Here is a 25870-nt window from a genome sequence, read left to right on the forward strand (position 1 = left end):
TCACAGGCTGCCTCCACGGATGCTAACGGCTAATGTCTCAATGTCTGTGTTGCAGAGTTGTTCTTTCACAGCGATGTGCCCAGGGATACCACAACTGTCTTTAACAAACACTGCCAGCCCCCCTCCTTTCCTCTCACCGCTGTCTCTCGTCTTGTCCGCCGGCAGCAGCTGGAAGCCGGGCAGCCTACTCACAGAGGGAGTACCGGGCAGTGTCGGGGTACTGCCACTGTGACCGGGTTAGCGTCATTAGCTCCTCGATCATATCAGGGAGCGATCTCACATTTACAGTGATTACAGGAAGGAGAGATGGTGTGTAAGGTGTCCTTCTCGGGAGACATCACCCCCGTCTCTTCCCTCACTGGGGACGTAGGGTCTGTCTGCCGGTAGCGCAGCTGCAGGGCGCAGCGCTAACAGCTGATCCCTAACGTAAACAAAAGAGCCATGCGCCGAGTGTCCAAATACGGGTGAAAAAAGTGGAGACAAAAGAAGAGAAAAGTCAACATAACTAGCACGAAGTGGTAACGCATGATGGCAGAATCTGATTGCTAAGACATAAGTTAAAGGTTAAGAGAAGTAAAGAGGAAAATAAGAAAGCTCAGAAATGAGCAGAGCTAGCTCTGCTCATTACCTGTTAGCTGCCATAACAGGTACCACAGTTAAGGTTTCAGAAAAAGTATTCTGTCGTTTGTTTGCTTGATCATGCCTTAAACACATCAAAATGCATAGTGGGATTATAATACAAGTCAATACTGTGACAAGCACTGGTACTGAATAGGCAATCGCTTAGCAGCAAGGTGAATCGGTGATGCATTAGTGTGGTCTGCACTTCCTCTTCTTTGATTGGGTGAAATGAGTTGAAAGTAATTGGATAAGGGGACCATGGGGAGTGCCCTGCATAATTTCAATAAAACGCCGTTTTAAACGCCATTACAGCTGGCACAGAACGCCGTAAAAAACGCCGTTTTTATGCTTCTTTGAACGGCGTTTTCTGCCGAATGGCGGAAAAAACGGCGTTTCCGTCTGTCTTTGAACGCCGCTTTTTACGTCACTTGGATGGTGCGTTCAGGGCGCCATGTGAGACTCGGAAAAAATGGCGTTTGTCGGAACAGAACGCCGTTTTTTTCGGCGTGTTGAATGATTAAACGGTGTTTTTTTACTCCATTTCTTAACCAAACGGGTTAGAAAAGTGGCGATTTTTGGCACTAATGGCTTGCCATACTAATGGCTTGCCATACTAATGGCTTGCCATACTAATGGCTTGCCATACTAATGGCTTGCCATACTAATGGCTTGCCATACTAATGGCTTGCCATACTAATGGCTTGCCATACTAATGGCTTGCCATAAGCGTTAGCCATGTTAGCACGTTACCTTCAACAGGTGGTCAGACTGCGAAAACAGGCACTCAGTCAGATTTTGGGCTCTCTGTTTCGCTGCAGGGTCCCTTCATTCTTCACATATCCGTGTCGAGCCGAGTGTAAATCCTGAGGCTGAACGGCCTTTGTACAAGCACGCACGCTTCTTAGCAGGGCGAAGCTATGAGCTAGAAAAATCCAGGCAGACAGCCTGCATCTGTCCAACCAATCAGAGAGCTCCTTACATCCCACGGTGTGGCTAATTTGAATAGCCGCAAGGAAGTTGTTAATCGAAGAGCTAATCCAGCAACTAATCCAGAAATTAATCCCTGAGCGAACAGGAAAGGGAAATGGATTTTGAAATGCAGTTTATTAAAGTGCAAATGGAAAAAGGATTTTGAAATGCAGTTTATTAAAGTGCAATTGGAAAAAGGATTTTGAAATGCAGTTTAATAAATTGGAATTTCAAAAATAAATTTACAAATGCAGAATTTATTCTGCAATTCATTATTTAAGCACAGAATTTTTTATTTCGATGCGTGTGGCTCTTGTGGTCCTCCATACTCATATGCATCAGAGGGAATTCCACCACACGTCACTAGCCCCCACAGCAAGCGGCCGTGCATTCACTAAAGCAAAATAAAATAAACCTATAAATCAAGCAACATAAAACACAAAACAACTCAGTAAATGATATACAGAGAAACAGCAACAAACACACACACACACACACACACTTCTAAGGACCTCGACATCTCTCTCACATTGCGTTTTTTAAACATGTTTCCATTTGTCACTCCAGTCTTTACTCTGAAATACAGGAAGAGAAATCATGGCTGAAACAATTTCTCATGAAACCAGGGGTGTGGTCCAACAGTCAGGAACCTTCCTCACCAAAACTAACTGAGAGAAGTGACCCAGAAGTGTCTGTGTTGCAGCCACAATGAATCAAGATCATGAGCTTTATTAACTGATCAAAGTCTATTCTTCCATCTTCTGTATTATTCAGTTTGCATTGGTAATGCCCATTATTGTAATGCTTTTTTAAGATGAGCAAAACTTTATTTTACTTTGGGTTAGCTGGGATAAGTGATGGATGGAGGGAATTTTACTTCAGTCACAGAAATCCTAAACAGGAAGGAGGAGCAGAGTTAGGGAAACAAGATTTATTTCAATTTCTTGGCCATGAGTGAGATTTACTAAGTGGGCAAATTAGGGTGATGACACCGTTCCAGAGTGATCTATTAATAGTGCACCAATTTACATTCAGAGATGCATGCAGCCAGTTCATTTCAGCATTAACCGGCTTTCTACCAACAGCAGGACAAAAACAGCAGATTCAATCATGGAGACACAATGTTTTAATTAGTTTAGCAGATTCAGTAAGTGCAGGTCTTCAGTTTACATTTCTTTGTGAAAACAGCACAGCAAAGGAGACTCTGTGACGTTTTGGTATAAGGGACATATCTTCTGACCAACCTGCTGGGACTGTGTGAGGTCCTGAGGCTAAGAGTAAGGATTTATCCACAGGAGAGCTGCGTTCTTACAAACCATCCCACTGTGTAAACCTGACATCTGTGGAACAGCTGAGCTGTATGATGTGTACAAGGACACAAAACATTATTTACCATCAGATTCTGAACCCTCCATGTGTTAATCAAGAAACTGCTGTGCTACATCCATAACTAATGAATAAATTAGGAGCTAAAGCTAAAAGGACAGTTTATTTGTACCAGCTTCATGTGAACACATTCAAGAACATCACAGATGAAAGAAACATTAAAAACTTGCACACTACATAAAGCAAGAAAAATAGTTTTTCTTTCAGGTGGTTTCAGAAAAAACAAAAACATCAAACACCTCCAAGACTCTCTTTGAAAGAGCTAAAAACCTTTATTTTCATGGTCCAATCATGAGTGAACTCCCCGATGAAGCCTTGTGTGCTAAAACATGTCAGAGTTTTAAAGGTTAAACATGAGTTTCCAAAACGTTTTGCTGGAGAACAATGAACTATTTGACTGAGTTTCAATTATTTACAGACGAGCAAAACCAGGAGAGAGAAAAAAGGACAAAACTGACTCAGTAAAACGACAGAAAATAAGATCCCATGTGCATCTGTATTATGTAGAAGTTCAGCCCAGCAACCAGTTCAGTTCAACACAAGTTTAAATGATTCTATCTGAACTCTGTGGAGCCTGATCTCAAGCTTTTTGAGTCTGACTCTGAAACCAGAGGATCTTTCTGTCTCTTCAGATTCACTGTGATCCAGTGATGGGAGTGATTTCAGCCCTGAGTGATCACGCTGATGTTTGCACAGAGCAGACAATGAAGTGAATGTTTTGGCACATTGGTAACAGTGAAACAGTTTATTAGTAACGTGGGATCGTTTGTGTTCAGAGTATGAACTGAGAATCCTGAAGCTCTTGTCACACTGGTCACAGCTGTAGTTTCCTTCCATGTGTGTACGTTCATGATTGTTACGATTACCTGAACGTGAGAAGCTTTTGTCACAGTGTCTGCACTTGTATGGTTTCTCTCCTGTGTGGACTCGTTTGTGGGTTTTAAGGTCACCTGCAGTGGTGAAGGATGACCCACACTGATCACAGAGGTGCTTTTTAACCCCACTGTGAATCAGTTCATGTTTCTTTAAGTCATATGATCTGGTGAAGCTTCTCCCACATTCTTTGCAGTATTTCAGTTTGTCTCCACTGTGTCTACGTTGATGTGTTTTTAGGGTAGCTTGCGAACTGACAGTTTTTCCACAGAGGTCACAATGAAACTCTTTCCCACCACCACAGTGATGACAGGGTTGAGAACTGGATCCTTCTGTGTCGCTCTGCTTCTAAACAAAGACACAAAGACAGTGTAAGTCAGTCCTTCAACACTTTTATCCTGAACGTCGCCTGAAATAAAGAGCATCTCTGCAGACGTCCAATTACATTTTACTGTTTCAGTTAACACACTCAGTTTACTGGGCTGCAATAACTATAATACTACCACCATAACACTACAGTAATACTAAAATCATAACTGAAATGAAAATCTGAATAATCACTCAGAGCTGCTTTTCCATGCAGTAGAATTGCTAACATGCTAACACAGTTTAATGAGCAGAGTTGTTTCAAACAGTCAGGCTAAAATGACAAGATAACAATACAAATACATACCTCACAGTAACTGCACTTGTAGAGTCTCTTTCTGGTGTGGATCTGTTGGTGTTGTCTCAGGTAATGTGGAGATTTAAAAGTCTTCTCACACAGGTCACATTTATAAGGTCGTCCCTCAGTGTGGTTAAACATGTGGCGTTGTAACTCTGCGTGAGTTATAAACTGTTTGCCACACTGTTCACAGCTGTACACATCATGTCTGGTGTGAATGCGTAGGTGTACATTTCGGCTTCCTCTGTGGCTGAAAGTTTTTCCACAGATGTCACAGCTGTATGCCTTAATTCCAGAGTGGGTAACTAGATGTCTCTGTAAGTTGCTACTTTGAGTAAAAGCTTTGCCACACTGATCACAGCTGTACGCTTTAACTCCACTGTGGATAAGTTGGTGTCGTTTTAGGGAACGATTCCTGGAAAAAGACTTTCCACACAAGTCACAGCTGAACGGTCTCTCTCCAGTGTGGATGACCTGATGCTGTTTTAGTGAAGCATTCCCAGTAAACTCCTTCCCACACTCATCACAGCTGTATGCCTTAATTCCAGAGTGGGTAACTAGATGTCTCTGTAAGTGGCTACTGCGATTAAAAGCTCTGCCACACTGATCACAGGTGTACGCTTTAACTCCACTGTGGATAAGTTGGTGTTGTTTAAGGGAACGATTCCTGGAAAAAGACTTTCCACACAAGTCACAGCTGAACGGCCTCTCTCCAGTGTGGATGACCTGATGCTGTTTTAGTTTAGCCTTCACAGCAAAATCCTTCCCACACTCGTCACAGCTGTACACATCATGTCTGGTGTGAATGCGTAGGTGTATATTTCGGCTTCCTCTCTGGCTGAAAGTTTTTCCACAGATGTCACAGCTGTATGCCTTAATTCCAGAGTGGGTAACTAGATGACTCTGTAAGTGGCTACTGTGAGTAAAAGCTCTGCCACACTGATCACAGGTGTACGCTTTAACTCCACTGTGGATAAGTTGGTGTTCTTTTAGGTGACCCTTCCTGGAAAAAGACTTTCCACACAAGTCACAGCTGAACGGCCTCTCTCCAGTGTGGATGACCTGATGCTGTTTTAGTTTAGCCTTCACAGCAAAATCCTTCCCACACTCGTCACAGCTGTATGTTTTCTCTCTCTTTCTTCTGTGAGGTTTGTCGGCCTCCTGAGAGCGCTGACTTCTTGCTCCATGTTGGTCCTGCAGTGACAGAGATACAAACAGATGCAGTGAGTGAAATGCAGTCGTGGAACACCTGAACGTTCAAACTCCCTCCATTAACACTAGTTTTAAACCTGAAGGTGGAGTGTGGCACCAAACACCTTAAAGGTCTCTTATCCCCACCTGCTGGTAGTTCTAACACATTACATCCAACCTGCTGTTAAAAATAATTCATGACTGTTTAAACACTAAAATCATGCCCATCCCTCCTGATTGTACACACACACACACACACACACACACACACACACACTTTTATATTATTTTATAATTTATATCATATTGTTGTTTCCTATTACATATTTGTATAATATTTTATAGATTTATATATAATCTTTTACTGATAATAAATCCTATGTTTGGTTATTTGTTTATTCAAAAGTAACCCCATTAGTTTCCACAACAGAGGTTGCTCGTCTTCCTTCAAATACAAGCAATCGTGGGCGATCGTGGCTCAAGAGTTGGGAGTTCGCCTTGTAATCGGAAGGTTGCCGGTTCGAGCCCCGGCTCCGACAGTCTCGGTCGTTGTGTACTTGGGCAAGACACTTCACCCGTTGCCTACTGGTGGTGGTCAGAGGGCCCGGTGGCGCCAGTGTCCGGCAGCCTCGCCTCTGTCAGTGCGCCCCAGGGTGGCTGTGGCTACAACGTAGCTGCCATCACCAGTGTGTGAATGGGTGGATGACGGGATATGTAAAGCGCTTTGGGGTCCTTAGGGACCAGAAAGGCGCTATATAAATAAAGGCCATTTACCATTTTTACATAAAATATTACACAATAAAGTGGATTCAAAATATCCACATAATTTTACATCCACAGTGGGGTTTCACAATTAAAATATAAGCAATCAATAATAACAATAATAATAATAATAATAATAATAATATCAATAACATTGAGACACATTACACAAATTTCAAAAACAAATCATCTCTTACAATATTTACAACAACTAAAAGCTCTATAAATCGGCTTTTAAGTGTTCATTGAAGTTTTGAATAGTTGCTAATTCTCTAATTTTATAAGGCAATTTATTCCACTTAAAAGTTGCTCTAAGTATAACAGTTTTACACAAAGTTACTTTTAACTCGAGGATTTAATAAATTGCAGTTTGTTGAAAACTGTGTAATATGATTATGTATTTCATCTGGATACTGCAGCTGAGCAGAAAAAAATGTGTTGTGTTTAACAGTATTGCTTTCTTTATAACTACAAGTATTAAATCCCAGTTCTTTGTATTCCCTACGGAGAGAAAGACATGGCTCAAAGTGGTCAAAGCTCAAAAGATGATCTCTATTTTTCATTCCCAGGAATGGAGACCTGAACACACGAACACATAAGCTCAGGTCTGAAGCACAAACAGGAAGCCTAGTTATGTATATACTTCCTCTAGACGTCACACACACTTTAAGTTTCGATCAAAGACTCTGCTTAGTTTCACTTTCTGGCTGCAGCTCCTATTTTCTGCAAAAGCATGTAGTTTCCTGTCAGTACTTTTTGGCACAGACTGTACTCAGAGTTGGGCCTCTCTTATACATAAACAATATAATCAGCAAATAACAATAAGAATATATATTTAAATCCCAACAGACCCCCTTTTCGTCTTTTTTAAAAGACGACATAAACCCTAATTTATCCCATTAAGTTTTACTTTCATGTGACAGTAATAGCTAAAATTTAAGAAACATCTAGCTCTTAGACAGCACCTCACGTTTGCGCTGGGCTGTGAATGGTCCTCCCTTAATTATTACCCCCTTTTTTAAGTAGAATCCCAGTTTAAACCCACTTCTGACTTCCCTCACTGCTCACGGTAAAATCCAAACAGATATAATTAGCTTTTCCTAATAACAGGTCCTACATTACTTTTTATCACTCTTTGGAAACAGCCTCTATAGAGTTAAAATTTACTCCTGGCTTTTCACCCCCTCTACAGGTAACATATATCTGGCCTTAACACTATTCTTGGGCAATTTACATAACATAGAAATCCTGCAAACTATAACTAAAGTCCTTCTCATTACTCTTCATCACTTTTATGCTCACATTTAACCTGTGTCTAACAAGCTTTTAGTCTCCTAAACCACACATTCTCTGGAACTGAGGTTCTCTGTGCTTCTTTTCGGGGTCTCCCTTTCTCTGGTTGGTTCCTGGATTCTCGCCAACCCCTCCGTGGTTTTGCTCTGGTTCTGGAATCGCCTGTAAAAGATAGATAACAAAACACCTTTCCCTGCTACGCCTCCATAACCTATTATGTTCATCAATTGTTCGCTTAATTCAATTCCACAACACAGTGTGATGGGAAATCAGCTGTGTTTTGCTGCCCATTTTATTTCGAATCTGGCGCGAACCGGCGAGACAGTTCCTGAATCAGTCACGTGGTACGGACTGCCCGCGAGGCCTCGAACGTCACTGCATACGTAATCAAAGGAAGCCTCGATACGCGCTTCACAAAAACTCCCGAGATTACCCGACACAGGTATCGAAGCTTCGACACACAGGACACATCACTACCGTTGAGGCTGCGTACTTTAAAGCTGCAGAACCTGAATTGGGACACAGCCATGATGATCTCCAGCTTTGTGCTCGTCAACATTCTCACCTGAGTTAAGAAGACGATTACTGAAATGGTCTCAGCAGGTCCTTTAATGACAGCAATGAAATGCAGTGATAAGGCTTTTTTGGGATTAAGTTCATTTTCATGGCAAAGAAGGACGATGCAATTCATCTGATCACTCTTCATAACATTCTGGAGTGTATGCAAATTGCTATTAGAAAAACTTAAGCAGCAACTTTTCCAATTTCCAATATTTATGCAATTCTCAAAACCTTAGGCCATGACTGTATAACCTCTTTTTAAGTTTTGTGGATATTATACATGGTTATGCTCAGGATATGTCGGCCAATTTCCACTGGAAATGCCTTTTGGTTAAACTGTCAGCAAGGAATTTGCATTTGCACTGTTAAATTTTTATATAACTTTAATGCACATAAAAAACAGCTGCTTTTTTAAGTGAAAATACATTAATGGTTTTTTTTAATAAAGTTGTGGAGTTGTTAAGTATTTTGTCTAGTGTCAATTATATCATCAGTTATATTGTTATCGCAAATTTTCAAATGTATATCGTGATAAATATTTTTGGTCATATCGCCCTGCTCTGTCTGTCACCTTCTGTGTTGAGCTCATTGTTTTCTCTGTAGTGGCTGAGCTGAGTCCAAATAGCTGAAAATGTTCCTCTGCTGCTCCGTCAGACTCTTCTCCTCCTGCTGATCAGCTGGGACACAAAACAGATCTTTGTTAGGCTCCACACTGCAGTCAAAGTGTCTCATATGTTCATCTGACAAGTAAAAGAACACATTTTTGCTTCCCGAGGTGGGCAGCTTATTGGAAACAAACACAGAAGGTTTGAGCACTGATACCTGGCATGCTGGCATTGCATCTTTCATTGCTGGCAATGAAAGATGCAATGCCAGCAATGAGGATTGTCAAGACTGAAACCAATCATTAAGCAGTAGTGGACTGACCTCCATTTGAGACTGCTCCAGCTGCTCTGTGACAGTCAGTAGATCTGCTACAAATTGCAGATCATATGCAAGTTTTGGAAATGACATTATAAATATTCCTAACTTAGACATGGCAGCCATGTTGATGTATTACCTATATTGGCTGAAAATGTTCATTTCCAGAGAAAAGACACAGGCAGACTATGTTTACAGGATGTGATGTTACATGTTATTATGTGATGTTATTGAAATCATCATGAACAACGGGAGTGGTGATTTCTATAACTTTGTGTATATAACTTGGCATTTCTTACTGATGTAGGCCAAAAATACATACATAATAAAATTTAATTTATTTTAAAGGTTTATTTGCAAGAAACAAAAACAGACAAAACAGAAAGTTCCACATGTATTGTGGAACTTTACACACACATAAAAGATATTAAGGATTGTGCATTAACATAAAACTGTTGTCGAAATTCACCAGAGAAACACACACACGGAGAGAGAGAGAGAGAGAGAGAGAGAGAGAGAGAGAGAGAGAGAGAGAGAGAGAGAGAGAGAGAGAGAATATGCAAACAGCTACCAAACAGTCATCATAATTCGTCATACAATCAACAATTAACAATCACTAATTAATATTAAAATCTGTAACATAATGTATTGTTTGGAGTTTAGTCTGATTGTTTCAGGATGACCTGCCATTATCCAATCACACATCTGCTTCCTGTATCTTTTGCTCATTTCTCCTCTTCTTTTCTATTTTTTCTAAACTGAGCACCTGATGACTTTGAACTTTTCTTGTCCATCTTCCATTGGTTTTAATTTTGCACTCCAGTATGAACACAAATCCCCCAACTCGAGGATCACCACAACATAACCTAACAGACCTACACCTTAGTTCACAGATTCACTTTGTCTAAGGTTTATTTCTGGGATTTCACACAAACCAGGATTCAAATCATGAATACATAATGGGCTTGGATTTACAACATTATGAATGAAATGTGCTCTGTTTGGAAGCAGCAGGCCTCCCTCCCCTTTCCAGGGATTGTGTGTGAGACTTTAAATCATCAAACTGTAAATTATAAATTTTTTGCCAATGCCCGTGATGCCGCCCCCCACCACGATGCCGCCTCCGGCAACCGCCCGTGTAGCCCGTATCAAAAACCGCTACTGTGTGTGTCACAAGTTAATCTGGCTGTGGGCTATGGTACTTGGCCAGAGGTGCCGCTGACTCGACTCCATTTGAGCGCACACAAAGTAAACTGCACGCTTTAATTGTGCAGCGAAAACGCTGAAATCGGAGTAATAACACGTACGAGGGGAACAATGAGAAGACAAGATTCTCCCGATCGTTTACTCTTGCTGTCCTGTGAACAGCATCGGCATGAGAATATCACCAGGTAAACCCGCGACATTTTTAAACATTTTGTTGTTCAAGAGGAACAAGACTGACGGAGTGTGTTTGAGGGAACCTCACAAATGTCCCAGATGACACATTTGGTGTTTATTTGCCTTTTTGTCGGTAGCGGCAAGTCTGCCACACATCTGTTCAACCAACTCCAGTTAATCTGGAACACCACCCCACGTGTACACACACACACACACACACACACACACACACACACACAGTGAAACGTTTGAGAACCACTGCTACAGAACAATGGGGATTTCCGTTATATGGTGACACCTGCACCTCACGTGACGCCCACAATTGTAAAAAACTGATGCTTGAGAGCGCGCGTGTGATGCAAGTATGTGTAGAGTGTTGCGCGCGTGATCAGTGGTGAGAAAAACAACTCACGAAACTTGACCTTTCTATACTCGTGGCTCACTTGCACTTTAATCTATTCGTTTGCACACTTACACACACCCAGCTGTGGTTTCCTGTTTTGCTACACTCTGAAGAGGCTCGCTTTTAACGGTCTTCTCTCACAGAGAGCAGCAGAAAACTTCGATAAACTCAAGACTGACTGAACTCAGTTCAAAGTTACCTTGGCACTTACCTTTAGATGCGAGAGGTAGTGATGGTCCGCTTGAAGCTGACGCTCCGGTGCGTGTGTCAAAAAGATCAACGCACTGCTTCTTCTTCTTACATTTATATTGGCGGTTGGCAAACAATTGAAAGGTGCATTACCGCCACCAACTGGTATGGAGTATGGTCTGGAACGACGCTCAAAAGAAAAAAGAAAAAAAAATTTCCTCGAATCCTTCCAAACAGGTTCCCCTCTTTTAAAAACTGAAATGAGGCCTGATAACTTTTACTTCCCGATTCCTTTCACAACAAATCAAAAAGATCCAGTTCGATTTTTAGGTTACTGAGATTTTGAATCAATTGTCTCCTCTCAACCTGATACCTCTGACACTGCAACATGACATGTTCTATAGTTTCCTCTACCCCACAGTAATCACATTTTCCGGTACTATGTTTCCCTATCATGAATAAAGTATTATTCAAGCCAGTATGTCCAAATCTCAGTCTGGATACAATCACCTCCTCCCTCCTAATTCGTCCTGCATTTCTCATTCCTCCCACCCTCCTTTGAATCTTGTACAACCATCGTCCCTTCCTTTCCTCCTCCCACTGCTTTTGCCATCTTGCTGTCATATCTTGCCTTACCATACTCCTTATCTCTGATTGGCCAAAACTAACAGCCATGTCAACCATCCCATGTTTTACGGCCTCCCTTGCAACTCTATCTGCCTTTTCATTCGCCCATACGCCATAGTGTGCTGGCACCCACAAAAACACGACTGCAAGTCCCATCATGCGTATCCGGAAAAGTGTCTGCTGAATTTCTGCCAAAACATCTGCTCTACTGTCTGAGTGACTATGCTGTAGACTGATCAATGATGAACTTGAATCTGAACAAATGACAGCAGTTACTGTGAGTCTTTTCCCCACACAGACACTACACAGACCTCAGGGTTCCCCCACACACGGATTCCCACTGTAACCCTGACCAGGATCATTTTCAGGACTTAAACAAATCAACTTTATAATGAATGCTGTTCTGCTCACATCTCAAATAATAAAATACAGAAGTTGGCTGTAACAAAATTAATAAACGCTGACAGGTGTCAGTGCTACCCCTTCGCTTCCTGGCAGTGGACTCTTTAGTTGTTGCAAAACTCTAGATCAGGGGTAGGCAACCTTTCTGATGACGAGTGCCATTTAAAATTTCCTCAGAAGTCAGTGTGCCATATGATTGCATTAGCAATAAATTTAATAAAGCTCTATATTAACAGTTACACACTATATAGAACTCCTTTATAGAATTATATTTGTTCGCAGATGTTGGCAGCTATCAGCGAATAGTTATCAGCTATTTTGAAACCAAAAAAAAAAGACACTTTTTATCCATAACAAGAACTCCATAACAGCAAATGAACTGGACAACAGAAAATGCAAATGCTATTTATGGTTTCCTCACAACAATGATAAGAAAAATAAACTAAGCCAATATGGCATGTCTGTTAATACAGAGACACACATGATAATATGATCTCTGGTCTCCCACTCAGAGACACAGGTCTTCGAGTGTCCAGCGTTCAGACGGCTACCTGAGGACACTCATGTGAGAGAAAATCTGCTCACACAGATATGTAGAGCCAAATACTGTCAATAAGGCCTCTGCAATGTTCTGAAGACAGTTAAACTTGTCAGGTAGTGATGTCCAGCAGGTGAAAATGCAAGCTCCATGAACACGCACAGCTGTGGATTCCAGCTGCTTCGATGTTATATGTATGATTTCTATACATTTTACATCAGATAAAAACTTTGGTTGTAAGCTTCAGATAATTATTTAATAAAAGCGAGACATTTTAAATGAGAATAAGAAAAGTATTTCTTTGTGCCCCCCTTTCCCTGTTAATGCCCTACCTGGCCCCCTGGCAACATTTTGCTAGATCCGCCCCTGCACAGTTACCAGCTGTCAGCTACTTAGAAAAGGATCCTGGTGTTATTTGTCTCTCAGAAACAGTTCATAACTTCCCTTCAACTCATTCATGTCACCTAAAGGTAAACCTGTTTCTACATCACCTGTTCAGCTTTGATGATTCAGTAAGGACATCTCCTGGTTCCATCTTCATGTTTCCCTCTCACCACATATACAAACCGACATCATGGCCAGCAGCTTTTACAGCTGTAGCTCCAGCAAACATCAGCTGATACTAGAAAGTAATATTAAATACATTCTAACAACAGCTGACCAAGCTTAAACGTGCTGCTGTTGTTTAGCACGACATCTGCTGGTTTCTCTTTCTGGCGCAAATTGGGCGATAAACAAACAAGAGAGAAAAGCCGATCAGCTGATCATTGATCCGTTTCATGATTGAGGTAGCAACAGGAGAGAGAGGGGAGAGAATGAGAGAAGAAGATGCAGCTGTGCAGCATAACGACAGGATAAATCCAGCTTTGTGTCTTTTTCCATCCTAGCTGAAGTCCGGGACAAACTGCGTTCCTTTTCAGCTCAACACGAAACACGTAATATTTTCTCTGAATGCGGGACGATTCCGTCTTTTTACAGGACGGTTGGCAACTCTACTAACTAACCTTGTGAATTAAATAAAGTTCAACATCAGTAACATCACAGCACCCACCCAGCAGTATATAAACTCCGTCATGCTAGCTAGCACGCAGTACGAGTTATTGTAACTGACTGTAAAAAGTCAGCACAACGAAAATAAACTCCACCTAAACTTGGTTTATATCTGACCCAGATAGACTGCAGGTCATAACTTCTTACCTGAAGTTCAGTTCACCTGACACTCGGACCTGCACGGCCTCGGGGCTCTCCTCCTCCTGCCTCCCCTTTCTCTCATCCATCTGCTGGCCTCCACCACTTGCTAATGTTACTGAATCTGAGGAAGCACCGCCATAGCCACCACCAAACAACTGAGTTATTTTTACACACCGACCAGCATCTGGCCAATCCACCACCTTTCATTGTTTATTCCGTTACAAAGAAGAAAAAAAAAACTCACCGGGCCACCGAGCAAATGCCCAGTATGCCCGATGGCCAGTCCAGCTATGGTCGTGCCATCAGTTAACCCTTCGCGTGCCAACTGTGACAGAGTGGCACGCGTGCCTAGGGTTGCCGACCCCTGCTCTAGATGAACAAGTTCAACCAGACAGAACTATCATGAACTATATGATATCCTTCTTGAGTTAATACACCTATGGCATTGGTTTAACAAATCCTGCAAGACTTCCTTCTTGAGCTATCATGTCCATAAAGTTGCTGCAACAACTATATCCCAAGACTTTCAGGCTGAGGGGTTAAAAATAAAAATAAATAGCTGATTTAACTTTAAAATCAGGCTCTGAAGTGAGTTTGTCTGATTATGTTAAAGTCTAACATCTCAGGTCTTCTCTCCTTGTGTTTCTTCTTTACATCCTGTGTGTGTGTCTCTGGTGGGAGGAACTAAGACAGGGTAGACAAGGAAGAAATTGAGAATGGACAGACTGAAAAAAACCCCCCAAAACTCCACAGTGGAAATAAAAAAAACATAAACCAGTGTAGGCAAGTAGGAAGTAAAATGATCTGCCTGTTAAAGTGTAAACTTGGCATCCCATTCATGTTGCTCTGGATCATAAACTGTTAAATGTAAATGAATGAATTAAACTTAGATGTTTCTACAGTTTGTGGGGGGGAGGGGCAGAATAAAAGTAATGTATTTACATTTTTTATGAAAAGCTGTGTGTGAGGGCAAGTGTTTGGGGCTGGCACTAAACCAATTCAAAGAGTCATTCCTCAATCTTTAACAAGCGTAAAATGGGACAAAAGTAATTCTATTTGTGTTTAAAACATTAGTTTAAGATCAGTGAGTTCACAGAGTTCATTTAACCAAGTTTTAAAGTTCCTTTGACGATCAACATGAACGCTCAACACACAGCGCATTAAAAACTACCTCTGCTTCCTCTGATTGGCTGTTGTTGACTTCAGCTTTTGCTATCACTGAACATGATGTCATCATCTCCACCTTCTCCCCTGTCAGATCAAAGGAACCAGAATGAACAGAAAAGTAATTTAGTGTTTCATAATCACTGTGAGAAACTGTTTAAATGATTTGTTAATATTACATTAAAATTATTTAGAGAATTTACTCTGAGAAACAAAACCTGAAAGACAGATGTCTCAGTCTCACCTTCAGATTTCCTTTGAACATGTTGTCTCACCAGCAGAACCAGTAACACCAGCAGAACCACAACACAGACTGATTTAAGAAATAACACAGTGAGAACAAGAGAGAAGAGTGATGGAGGGACACAGATGGAACCAGGAGGAGAGGTGGATGACATTGTGATATATATTTGTGTGTCATCTGCATAGCTATGTTAGTTTATTTTGTTGTTCTTTATAATCTGTGCCAGTGGGAGCATGTAAATGTTTAGCATAAGGGGTCCCAAGATGGAACCTTGGGGAACTCCACATGTGATACTTGTCTGCTCAGATGTGAAGTTACCTATTGATACAAAGTATTTCCTGTTTTCTAAGTATGTTTTGAACCAGTTTAGTACAGTTCCTGAAAGACCTGCCCAGTTCTCCAGTCGTTTGAGTAATATGTTGAGGTCGACTGTATCAAATGCTGCACTGAGATCCAGTAAAACTAAGATGACATAGCGGGCACTCTAGTACAAACAGGTGTGACTCACAGAGTGAGGAGACAGTTTCAGCAATTTTACATATGAGAAAATCCCTCAGACTGTACATGAAGGCAGCTCACTGATTTAAATTTAATCTAGTGTTGAGGTTTGATTTGATTAAGATTCATTAGAAACCCCAAATAGAAAAGCTGTGATCAGAAAAAGTGCCTGTTTAGGATTAAAACTAATTCAACATTAGTCTTGGTGAAGTAAAATCTTACCAATTTGATTGACTTTACACAAATTGATACTCAACTCTTCAGACAAACCATTTGTTCGGAGTTATTTCAGGCACTGAAAGATGTTCCTGCTGTTTTTAATCTGTGGTTGAGGTTAAGCTGTTTGTCTGTTCTTTGTTATCTGCTCTGAATAGAGGTGTGTATCAGTTAGAAACACAATTCACATTTTCCATCAGCAATACTTCTGAAACCCACAGAACCACACGACAGGAACAACATGTGACAGCAAAGTTTATGGATGCTGCAGAGAAGGCAGGACAACGCTGTACACATGACATTCATATTTTAGTTATACAACATACACTCATACAAACACTGAGAGTGTATATTATAATGAGAAGACACTACAGAATATATGCAAATCAACATTGTGTGGCTGTGTGGACCAGTTAGAGACCAGCAGCTGGATGTCAGTGGTTGGACTGGTGGACTAGTTCAGTGAGGAGTAGACGACGTCTGGCTCTGTTTTAAAGTCTGAACACAAACACACAAAGTTCAACATGAGAAGAATAAGCAGCTCTGTAAACTCATGTTAACCATGTTACTCATGGGACCCTCTCTGGACTCACACCAGTAAACTCCACTGTCCCATGTGGTGCTGTAGCTGATGTTACAGGAAGAATTAGTCAATATTCCCCACCCAGATCCGCACTCTGTCATTTGTTGTTTGCTTGTGTTTCTCCTCAGAGTCCATCCAGCAGAGCTGTCGTCCTCCTCACAGCTCAGAGACACAAAGTCTCCTTTAAAGAACTGAGAGCTGCTGGGACTCACAGTCAGACGAGCTGTGAGGGTTACAATGAAAAACTGATGATCTGTTAGACTTTACATTGTGAAACATGAACACAATCAGGTCATATCAGTGAGCATTTATCAGGTTTAAACTGTGACAGAAGAAGGTTACTGACCTTGGTGTGTTGTGCAGCTCAGCACTGAGATCAGAACTAAAGAGGAAAGGTTGGTTTGACTTTTCACAAACACATAAATTCTTCATCAATCAGTCAATCAAGTGATCAGTCATATTTTCTTCTGTACTGCTGTGTCCAATAAAGAGAAGAGATTCTGTGGTGTCAGTGTTGATTAAAATGTTCCTCTAAAGTCTGATTTATGCTTTATGTCAAAATTTTAAACTTGTGATTTGTCAAATGTGATGACTGCAGTCAGACATGAATCACGTCCACAGACATAAACACAAACACTGATAGAAAAAAAAAACTCCACATAAAACATGTTTATTTTCAAGATCAGACAAAGTCTTTAACTTCAATTATTTTTATAACAAAGACAACAGAAACAAGCAGTCTTGATCTTAATCTGAGGATGGATGAATTTTTGTATTATTGTCAAACAGGCAAACAAGCAATTTTTCATTTTTTAAATATCGTTCTACTTTGTTTTCGTGCTGTAGACTTTCTGTATGCATTGTTCAAAAGACATTACAAGTAATAGTAAATGTATGTCCACAGTACAGTTCTGTTTTTAAAATCACTAAATTGCTAAATTCAGTTTTTCACATCCTATTTTTGTGTAAGATGCTCAAACTTCCTCTTCACAGCTGAAATGTGTCTTCTTTGTGTTTTAAACTTTCTTGAAATACTGTTTCATTTGTTGTTGTCATTTTCTTTCATCTGTCATCAATCAACAATCAAAAAATCTGTAAAAATAAACTTTAGGTAACCTTAAGAGGTTTTTACTTACTCAGCAGACATTGCAGAGATGTTTCCTTCATCGTTCCTCTCAGTGATGTGACGTCTTCTTCATTTACGGAAAATGAATCCCCGCCCTCTTTCTCTGTGCACTCCTGCTATTTCTTTTGGGCTTTTTTTCTTGTTTTAAAAAAATCTTGAAACTACCTGTGCAAACACGTTTTCATAACAAAACCAACATTTTAAAATCAAATGATCTCTAGCAGTCATGCACCAAAAGAGATGTGAATAACGTGTTCTTCAGGATGTATGGAAATCTGGATTTTCTCCACTCTGTTTTAGTCACTTTGTGTCAAATGAAACATGAAACAACATGTGCAGCTTTCTTCAGGACATTTTGAAGAATATCTCTTGGTGACACTGTACGATTGGAGGGGGGACTCCCAGCAGCTGGAAACCACCAGCAAGCTGGAAGCAGCAATTCTAAGAAGCCATATCTATAGGCTCCTCCTGAATTGTAGTGTGGTACTATAATAGTTTACCCAAGTCCATGATTAACTGCAAAGTGGAAGTGTTTAGGAGCCACAGCAACAAAGACCACATAAAGTTTCACAGCAGGGTTGAGAAACGCTGATGCACATAGTGTGTGAAAGTTGCCAACGCTCAAGAACGGTTCCAGACTTCCTCTAGCATTAACATTATCAGGACAAATGGGAGCCATGACATAAAAACAACATTTTCTTTAGATGTAATACAGTGTTGGACACTAATTTTGCTTGTTTATCAGTATTTTTGGTCAGTGAAACACTGTGATGATCCAACATTTAAAAAAAAAAAAAAATATATATATATATATATATATATATGTCACGGTTCTGGGTCCGTTGGACCCAGTATTTTGAGTTTATTATGTTTTATTATTGTTTTCTTGTTCTCTTGTTGTGGTTGTGATGATTATTATTAGAGTTTCATGTTTCTGTTATCCATGTTTTAGGAATTGTGGTTTCATGTATCTCCGTTTATCTGCTCCTGCTGAGATGGGGCAGAAAACCTCTCCGGTTCTGTTCTGTTCTAATCAGACAAATAAGATCATGACTCTCTGAAAACAGTATTTCTTATAACTCAGCCGTATAATGCATCATAAAACAATATCATTCATTCGCAATAAATCAGCTGTCTAATGTAATAATCACCTTCATCTAATTCAGGAGAATAATGCAAACTAAAACTACGTAATATTTCACCATCTTTAATTAGGGGTCTGACATGGCATAAGGTAATATTATAATCCCACAGGAGAAAACACTGACACATGCGTGTCACAAACTTACTCCTGTTATAACTCTTTATATGTTTGTAGACATTTGATGTTCCCAGTTAACCATCCAATTTCTAACAAAGCCCAGCCTGCACAGCTTCTGAAACCAGACAAGATTGGGGATGGATGCTCAGTTTTCTGTGGCAATCTTAAGAGAAAGAATAAAATAAATCGATGTGTCCTCCATAGTTTCCCACACACTGAATGCTTGCTGTATTTAAAAAAAGGTTTTATTTGCAGTGTTTTAATGAATCAAACAACATATTTCCTCCAGTGTCCTTTTGCCCCATCATCAAGTATGTCGATGAAACCTCCATGGTTGGGCTCATCTTTGAAGAAGATGAGAAAGTGTTTGTGCTACTTCCAAGCAGTTTGCAACTATTTTGATGCCTTTGTCTTATTTTTGTACATATTTTTGAATATATTCCTCCTGATTGTATAAATTTCTTATATATTTGTTATTTATTCCTGCTGTCTAATATTTTATTTTACTCCACAGTTGGTGTCGAGCACTTTGATGTACATGTTCAATGAGCATAAAGGGTTATTCTATTCTTCTATTGTAGTCACTTATTCAGTTATTAATGTTGGGGAGCAGACCTGCCCAGTCTCTATCACTTATAAGGTTGCAGTACTGAAGCTTTGCTGATTTTGATTTAGCTTAAGAATTTTGATGAACAAAGTTGAACTAAGTTGTGTTTATGTGTTTTTTTTTTAATATATTTGCTCAGTACTTCATTTTCAAACTTAGTTTTTCTACCGTAGTTCTGATCTCTCTTCTGAGCTGTGTGCGACCCAGTACCAGCAAGATGTTCCTAATATAGTGGCTGCTTGGTATTTGCATGGTATATAAAGAAATCAGCCACAGAGATGGCAGCAAAGGAGCTTCAGTTTGTCCAACACATGATAGTTTTCATCTGACCTTTGGCCTTCACAGTATCTCCTCTCAGGGCTGGTTACTGCTTGATATGCCTGCTCCTTGTGTCTTCTTTGCTTGCTGACTTTATGACAACTTCCTCTTATATTGTTTTATATACATTCAGTCTACTGCTGGGGCCAGTATAGAATTCAGTTCCAAGCTCCTTAGTCTACGATGACCTGGATGACTGAGAACCTTCACAGACGTTCACAAAGACATTCACTCAAAAGATACACAAAAGCTTTCCCACTCCAAGTTATTTTGACTGAAATTGCATCTTGTATATTAAATGAACAGAATGTAACCGAGGACATAGGTACCGAATAAAAGGGGCAAAGAAATAAATTGATAATTTATTTATTACATTAATTAAACATACGTTTTCCCAGTTATTTCCAGGCAGGACTTACAACACATCCTGCTGATATCCCAGCTGCACATGAGACCTACCAAACCGCCACATCCCGTTTAGAGACATTGCAATCAATATACCTGTGGGCACCCACTGCAAACAATTCGGGTCTCAGCACAGCTGGGAATCAGTGCTATGCATGACCTGCAATCTGGGATATGAAGGGAAGTGGCACAAAAGAATAAACAAAAAACAAAAAGAGAGGTTAGTCCGCCCTTATACGACTCATTCTCAATCATAAACTGCCTTTACGGCTGGACGGACTAACCAAAACAAAATCGCAAATCAATCAAAAGAACGAAAAAGGACAGCAGAGAGCACGACAACAGAATATTGATCGGTTTTCCTGCATGCAGTCGATCTAGGGCTTGATCAGTTCCTCCATTAAAACTCGTGGTCACACAAACAATATACCCACTCGCATCAGAGTTAATCACCTCTGGAATTTCCCACAGAAGAACGCTGACCTCACCCCACACACCAACTACCTTTTCAAAGCTCCTCTGCCAATCACCTGTCAGTGAGCAGCGAACTGCCAGGTGACACTTGTTACAATAAGGTAACGTAAGATTATCATTTTGAGAATGAGATGAAATATATCGAGTTAATTAGATTAACCTCTTCACTGAAAATCCTTTTATTATATATAACTCATATTTATTCCAATCACAGAGCCCTCCATCACTTGCCTGCTTTATTGAAGATGAATCATTACAGCTGAAATCAACAGTGGCAGCGTGTGTGTAAATGGGTGGATGACTGAATGTGTAAAGCGCTATACAAATACAGGCCATTTACCATTTACTCTGGTTATTTCTTTTATGAAACACAGAGTGAGCTGAAACAAACATCTCGTGACACTCTGTAGGTATTTTACTGGGCTGTTAGTCAGCCGAGGCTTCTCTGGAGCTCTTTGTCCAGCTCGGGTGTTTCAGTGCAGCTCTCTGAGCTTCAGCAGTAGAACTGAATCCACAGGCTTTAGCAGCAGCACAGAAAATGACAAGCGACTGCTCACATGCTTTTTCCAAATGTATTCATTTTTTTTACATTCATTCATAACCAAATTTGACTTCTGTCCATGCTGCTTAACTTGCTGTACTCAGGGTTAAGAAAAGCAGGCCAAAAGCTTGCTTGGGGCAGCCGATATGACTTTATAGGAATTAACTTGGAGTCAGTGCTAGGTGATGCCAATGTTTTCACATCAGTCTTTCAATGCTGCGCTCAGCATAAGTGTATTTAATGCTGAATTCATTCTATTTCGTGAGTTTGAGGAGGTGATGCTGAACTCTAAATACAAACGTCCGTCATTTTGTTCTGTGCTTACAGTCACAGGCTCGTAGGGAACTGTGCAAGTTCCAGTTTAATTTCAGTGTCTTTGTAACGAACTGTAGTTACCGAGAGTTGATATTTCAGCATCTGGCTAGAGTGACTGAAGAGGTGTGAGCATAAAGGGAGTAGCATTTTTTAAATGACAAGTTCTTGTAAATGTATCGTTTCAATAAACGTTCAACGCTCAAAGATCATCAAACACACAAACAGTTTGTCTCACAGTGTTTTGTAGCTAAAGGTCCAGCTGCTGTATTTGACAGGGAGAGAAAGTGTTATGGCAGGGTGCAGGCAGGCAGGAAAAGGACCCAACTTGCAGACTCCTGGAGGCAGAACTTAAACTCAAGGACCACTGCTTTACTGCAGGCATAAGTCAAAAACAGAACAAAACTAGGAGGGCTAGAAACTGAACTAGAACCAAAACACACAGGCAGGTCTGAGGGCATGAATGGTAGTGATGTGGCAAAGCACAGAGGCAACCACAGACAATAGATACAGAAGGTCAACAGGGCAAAGAGGGAAAAGCTGAGAGACACAGCTGAGGATAATTACACATGATGAGAAAGGAGGATGCAAAACTGAGCACACTGATTATTAAGACTAGTGCACAGAGGAGCTGGGGGAGGCAGATAAACATAACGGCACAAGAACTCACACAACAATATACACACACGGTAAACATGGAACCAAAACCTAAGAACTAGAACTCAATAAAAACTAAAGAGCTAAAGAGCTAGGAATACTTAAGACAGAAAGCAAAACCAAGAGACTCACAATGACACATGAAATCAAGGAATAACAATACAAACAGAAAACACTGGGTCAGTGACCTAGGACCGTTTCTTAACTCAGAAAACCAGAACAGGAGAGGAAGAGAGGTTAGATTTAAAGGAAGAAACTGAGGATGGAAAAACTCAAATAATCTTCACCGTGTAAAGAATTAAAAATAAACCAGTGTAGGCAACAGGAAGTAAGATGATCTGTGTGTCTGTGTATTTTCATGGTAAAAAGCTGTTAAAGTGGAAACTCAGCATCCGATTTATGTTGCTCTGGATCATAAACTGTCAAAATATAAATGAATGAATCTAAATTAGATTCAGATGTTTCCACAGTTCTGGGGAGGGGCAGAATAAAAGTAATGTATTTTAAGTTTTTAATGAAAAGCTGTGTGTGAGGGAAAGTGTTTTGGGCTCAAGTTAAACCAACTCAAAGAGTTATTCTTCAGTCTTTAACAAATGTTAGTGTGAACAATGCAGATTATACAAGTAATATTTAAGGAATTTTAATTGTGTTTAACACATTAGTTTAAGATCAGTTCACAGAGTTCATTTAACATATTTTTATATTTCCTTTGAATATCAACATGAACCCTCAACACACAGCACATTAAAAACTACCTCTGCTTCCTCTGATTGGCTGTTGTTGATGACTTGAGCCTTTGCTGTACGTGATGTCATCATCTCCAACTCCTCCCCTGTCAGATAAAAGAAACCAGAATGAACAGCAAAGTAATTCATTCAAGTTTCATAACACAGTAGGAAACAGTTTAAATAATTTGTGAATATGATGTTAAAATAATTTACAGAACTTTACTCTGAGAAACTAAAGCTGAAAGAGAAACGTCTCAGACTCACGTTCAGTTTTCCTTTGAACTTGTCGTCTCACCAGCAGAACCAGTAACACCACAAGAACCAGAACACAGACTGAACTAATTACTGACACAGTGAGGACAAGAGAAAAGAGTGATAGAGGGACACAGGAGAAATCAGGAGGAGAGGTGGATGTAGGTGGAGGTGTGGATGTAGGTGGAGGTGTGGTGGTGTGTTTGTCTAAAATAAAGCAAACACAGTCATTAAGTTGTCGTCACATTGTGAATGTTGAAAGCTGCAGAAACACAGACAGGTGAGTGTGTCACCTGTGACAGTGATCCAGCTGGATGGAGACTCTCCATGACCGCTGATGTCACACTTGTAGAGGCCTTCATCAGACCTGGAAACATGCTGGATGGTCATGTGACCTGTAGGCTGCTTCCTGATGAGGGAGCCATCTTTATAGAAAGCAGCTGGGAGGTTGGAGGGAGTGGTCTTTGTTTTACAGAGCAGAGTGACGTCATCTCCCTCCATCACAGGGAGGACAGGACTCTGCAGGATCACTGATCCACCTCAACACAGAGACAAACTACAGCATTTCATCCATTTACACACAGCTTCATCAACACTAACTCCACACACTCAGCTTACCAGTGACTGTCAGGTTAACCATGTTACTGATGGGACCCTCTCTGGACTCACACCAGTAAACTCCATTGTCAACTGTAAAAATGTAGCTGATGTTACAGGAAGAACCAGCTGATCTTCCCCACTCATCTCCACACTCAGCTCTGGTGTCTCTGCTTGTGTTTCTCCTCAGAGTCCATCCAGCAGAGCTGTCGTCCTCCTCACAGCTCAGAGACACAAAGTCTCCTTTAAAGAACTGAGAGCTGCTGGGACTCACAGTCAGACGAGCTGTGAGGGTTACAATGAAAAACTGATGATCAGTTACACTTTCCATTGTGAAACATGAACCCAATCAGGTCATATCAGTGAGCATTTATCAGGTTTAAACTGTGACAGAAGAAGGTTACTGACCTTGGTTTGTTGTGCAGCTCAGCAGTGAGATCAGAACTAAAGAGGAAAGGTTGGTTTGACTTTTTACAAACAAATCAGTTCATCATCAATCAGTATATCAATCAAGTGATGAGTCATGTACTGCTACATACTACATATAGTACTGCATGTACTACTACTCATGTACTGCTGTGTCCAATAAAGAGATTCTGTGGTGTCAGTGTTGATTAAAATGTTCCTCTAAAGTCTGATTTATGCTTCATGTCAAAATGTTTAACTTGTGATTTGTCAAATGTGATGACTGCAGTCAGACATGAATCACGTCCACAGACATAAACACAAACACTGATAGAAAAAAAAACTCCACATAAAACATGTTTATTTTCAAGATCAGACAAAGTCTTTAACTTCAATTATTTTTATAACAAAGACAACAGAAACAAGCAGTCTTGATCTTAATCTGAGGATGGAGGAATTTTTGTATTATTGTCAAACAGGCAAACAAGCAATTTTTCATCTTTTTTAATATCGTTCTACTTTGTTTTCGTGCTGTAGACTTTCTGTATGCATTGTTAAAAAGACATCACAAGTAATAGTAAATGTATGTCCACAGTCCAGTTCTGTTTTTAAAATCACTAAATTGCTAAATTCAGTTTTTCACATCCTTTTTCTGTGTAAGATGCTCAAACTTCCTCTTCACAGCTGAAATGTGTCTTCTTTGTGTTTTAAACTTTCTTGAAATACTGTTTCATTTGTTGTTTATGTCATTTTCTTTCATCTGTCATCAATCAACAATCAAAAAATCTGTAAAAATAAACTTTAGGTAACCTTAAGAGGTTTTTACTTACTCAGCAGACATTGCAGAGATGTTTCCTTCATTGTTCCTCTCAGTGATGTGATGTCTTCTTCATTTATGGAAAATGAATCCCCGCCCTCTTTCTCTGTGCACTCTAGCTATTTCTTTTGGGCTTTTTTGTTATGAAAACGTGTTTGCTACCTGTGCAAACACGTTTTCATGACAAAACCAACATTTTAAAATCAAATGAACTCTAGCAGTCATGCACCAAAAGAGATTTGAATAACATGTTCTTCGGGATGTTTGGAAATCTGGATTTTCTCCACTCTGTTTTAGTCACTTTATGTCAAATGAAACATGAAACAACATGTGCAGCTTTCTTCAGACATTTTGAAGAAAGTCTCTTGGTGACACTCTACGATTGGAGGGGGGACTCCCAGCAGCTGGAAACCACCAGGAAGCTGGAAGCAGCAATTCTGAGAAGCCATATCTATAGGCTCCTCACTGAATTTGAGTGTGGTACTATAATAGTTTACCCAAGTCCACGATGAACTGAAAAGTGGAAGTGTTTAGGAGCCACAGCAACAAAGACCACATAAAGTTTCACAGCAGGGTTGCGAAACGCTGATGCACATAGTGTGTGAAAGTTGCCAACGCTCAAGAACGGTTCCAGACTTCCTCTAGCATTAACATTATCAGGACAAATGGGAGCCATGACATAAAAATAAGATTT

At 40.3% G+C, this 25870-nt stretch overlaps 3 protein-coding genes across 3 annotated transcripts in view; all 3 read right to left on the reverse strand.

The window, feature by feature from the left end:
- Nucleotides 1-15400, reverse strand: LOC112845985 (zinc finger protein 883-like). The gene is made up of 4 exons (XM_025905162.1): nucleotides 15380-15400; nucleotides 4523-5641; nucleotides 3701-4197; nucleotides 1-184 (listed from the first exon to the last, which is right to left on the reverse strand). Exons 1-4 carry the CDS (start codon nucleotides 15398-15400, stop codon nucleotides 1-3), a joined length of 1821 nt encoding a protein of 606 aa, XP_025760947.1.
- Nucleotides 1-25870, reverse strand: part of LOC109201351 (low affinity immunoglobulin gamma Fc region receptor II) — a 158275-nt gene that overhangs the window by 28328 nt on the left and 104077 nt on the right. The gene's annotated exons all lie outside the window — the stretch shown is intronic.
- Nucleotides 10306-25625, reverse strand: LOC109201348 (low affinity immunoglobulin gamma Fc region receptor II). The gene is made up of 10 exons (XM_019356993.2): nucleotides 25525-25625; nucleotides 24363-24373; nucleotides 23976-24239; nucleotides 23651-23896; nucleotides 23370-23564; nucleotides 23133-23209; nucleotides 16282-16591; nucleotides 15380-15448; nucleotides 15143-15222; nucleotides 10306-11403 (listed from the first exon to the last, which is right to left on the reverse strand). The coding sequence occupies exons 1-7, from the start codon at nucleotides 25623-25625 to the stop codon at nucleotides 16553-16555; spliced, it is 933 nt and encodes a 310-aa protein (XP_019212538.2). The 3' UTR covers nucleotides 10306-11403; nucleotides 15143-15222; nucleotides 15380-15448; nucleotides 16282-16552.

The sequence above is a fragment of the Oreochromis niloticus genome, linkage group LG3 (assembly GCF_001858045.2).
Source record: "Oreochromis niloticus isolate F11D_XX linkage group LG3, O_niloticus_UMD_NMBU, whole genome shotgun sequence".
In the NCBI taxonomy this organism is placed as follows: Eukaryota; Metazoa; Chordata; class Actinopteri; order Cichliformes; family Cichlidae; genus Oreochromis; species Oreochromis niloticus.

Excerpts from the sequence above, each read along its gene's own strand:
- LOC112845985 (XM_025905162.1), bottom strand. The coding sequence starts at position 15,400 with ATGTTCAAAGGAAATCTGAAG. Across the intron at positions 5,642-15,379 it reads TGTTCAAAGGAAATCTGAAG|AAAACATACAGCTGTGACGA; the intron begins GTGAGACTGAGA and ends AGAAAGAGAGAG. Across the intron at positions 4,198-4,522 it reads ACAAGTGCAGTTACTGTGAG|AAGCAGAGCGACACAGAAGG; the intron begins GTATGTATTTGT and ends GTCTTTGTTTAG.
- LOC109201348 (XM_019356993.2), bottom strand. The coding sequence starts at position 25,625 with ATGGCTTCTCAGAATTGCTGCTTCCAGCTTCCTGGTGGTTTCCAGCTG. Across the intron at positions 23,897-23,975 it reads GGTTAACCTGACAGTCACTG|GTGGATCAGTGATCCTGCAG; the intron begins GTAAGCTGAGTG and ends CTCTGTGTTGAG. Across the intron at positions 23,565-23,650 it reads CAGCTGGATCACTGTCACAG|ACAAACACACCACCACACCT; the intron begins GTGACACACTCA and ends GCTTTATTTTAG.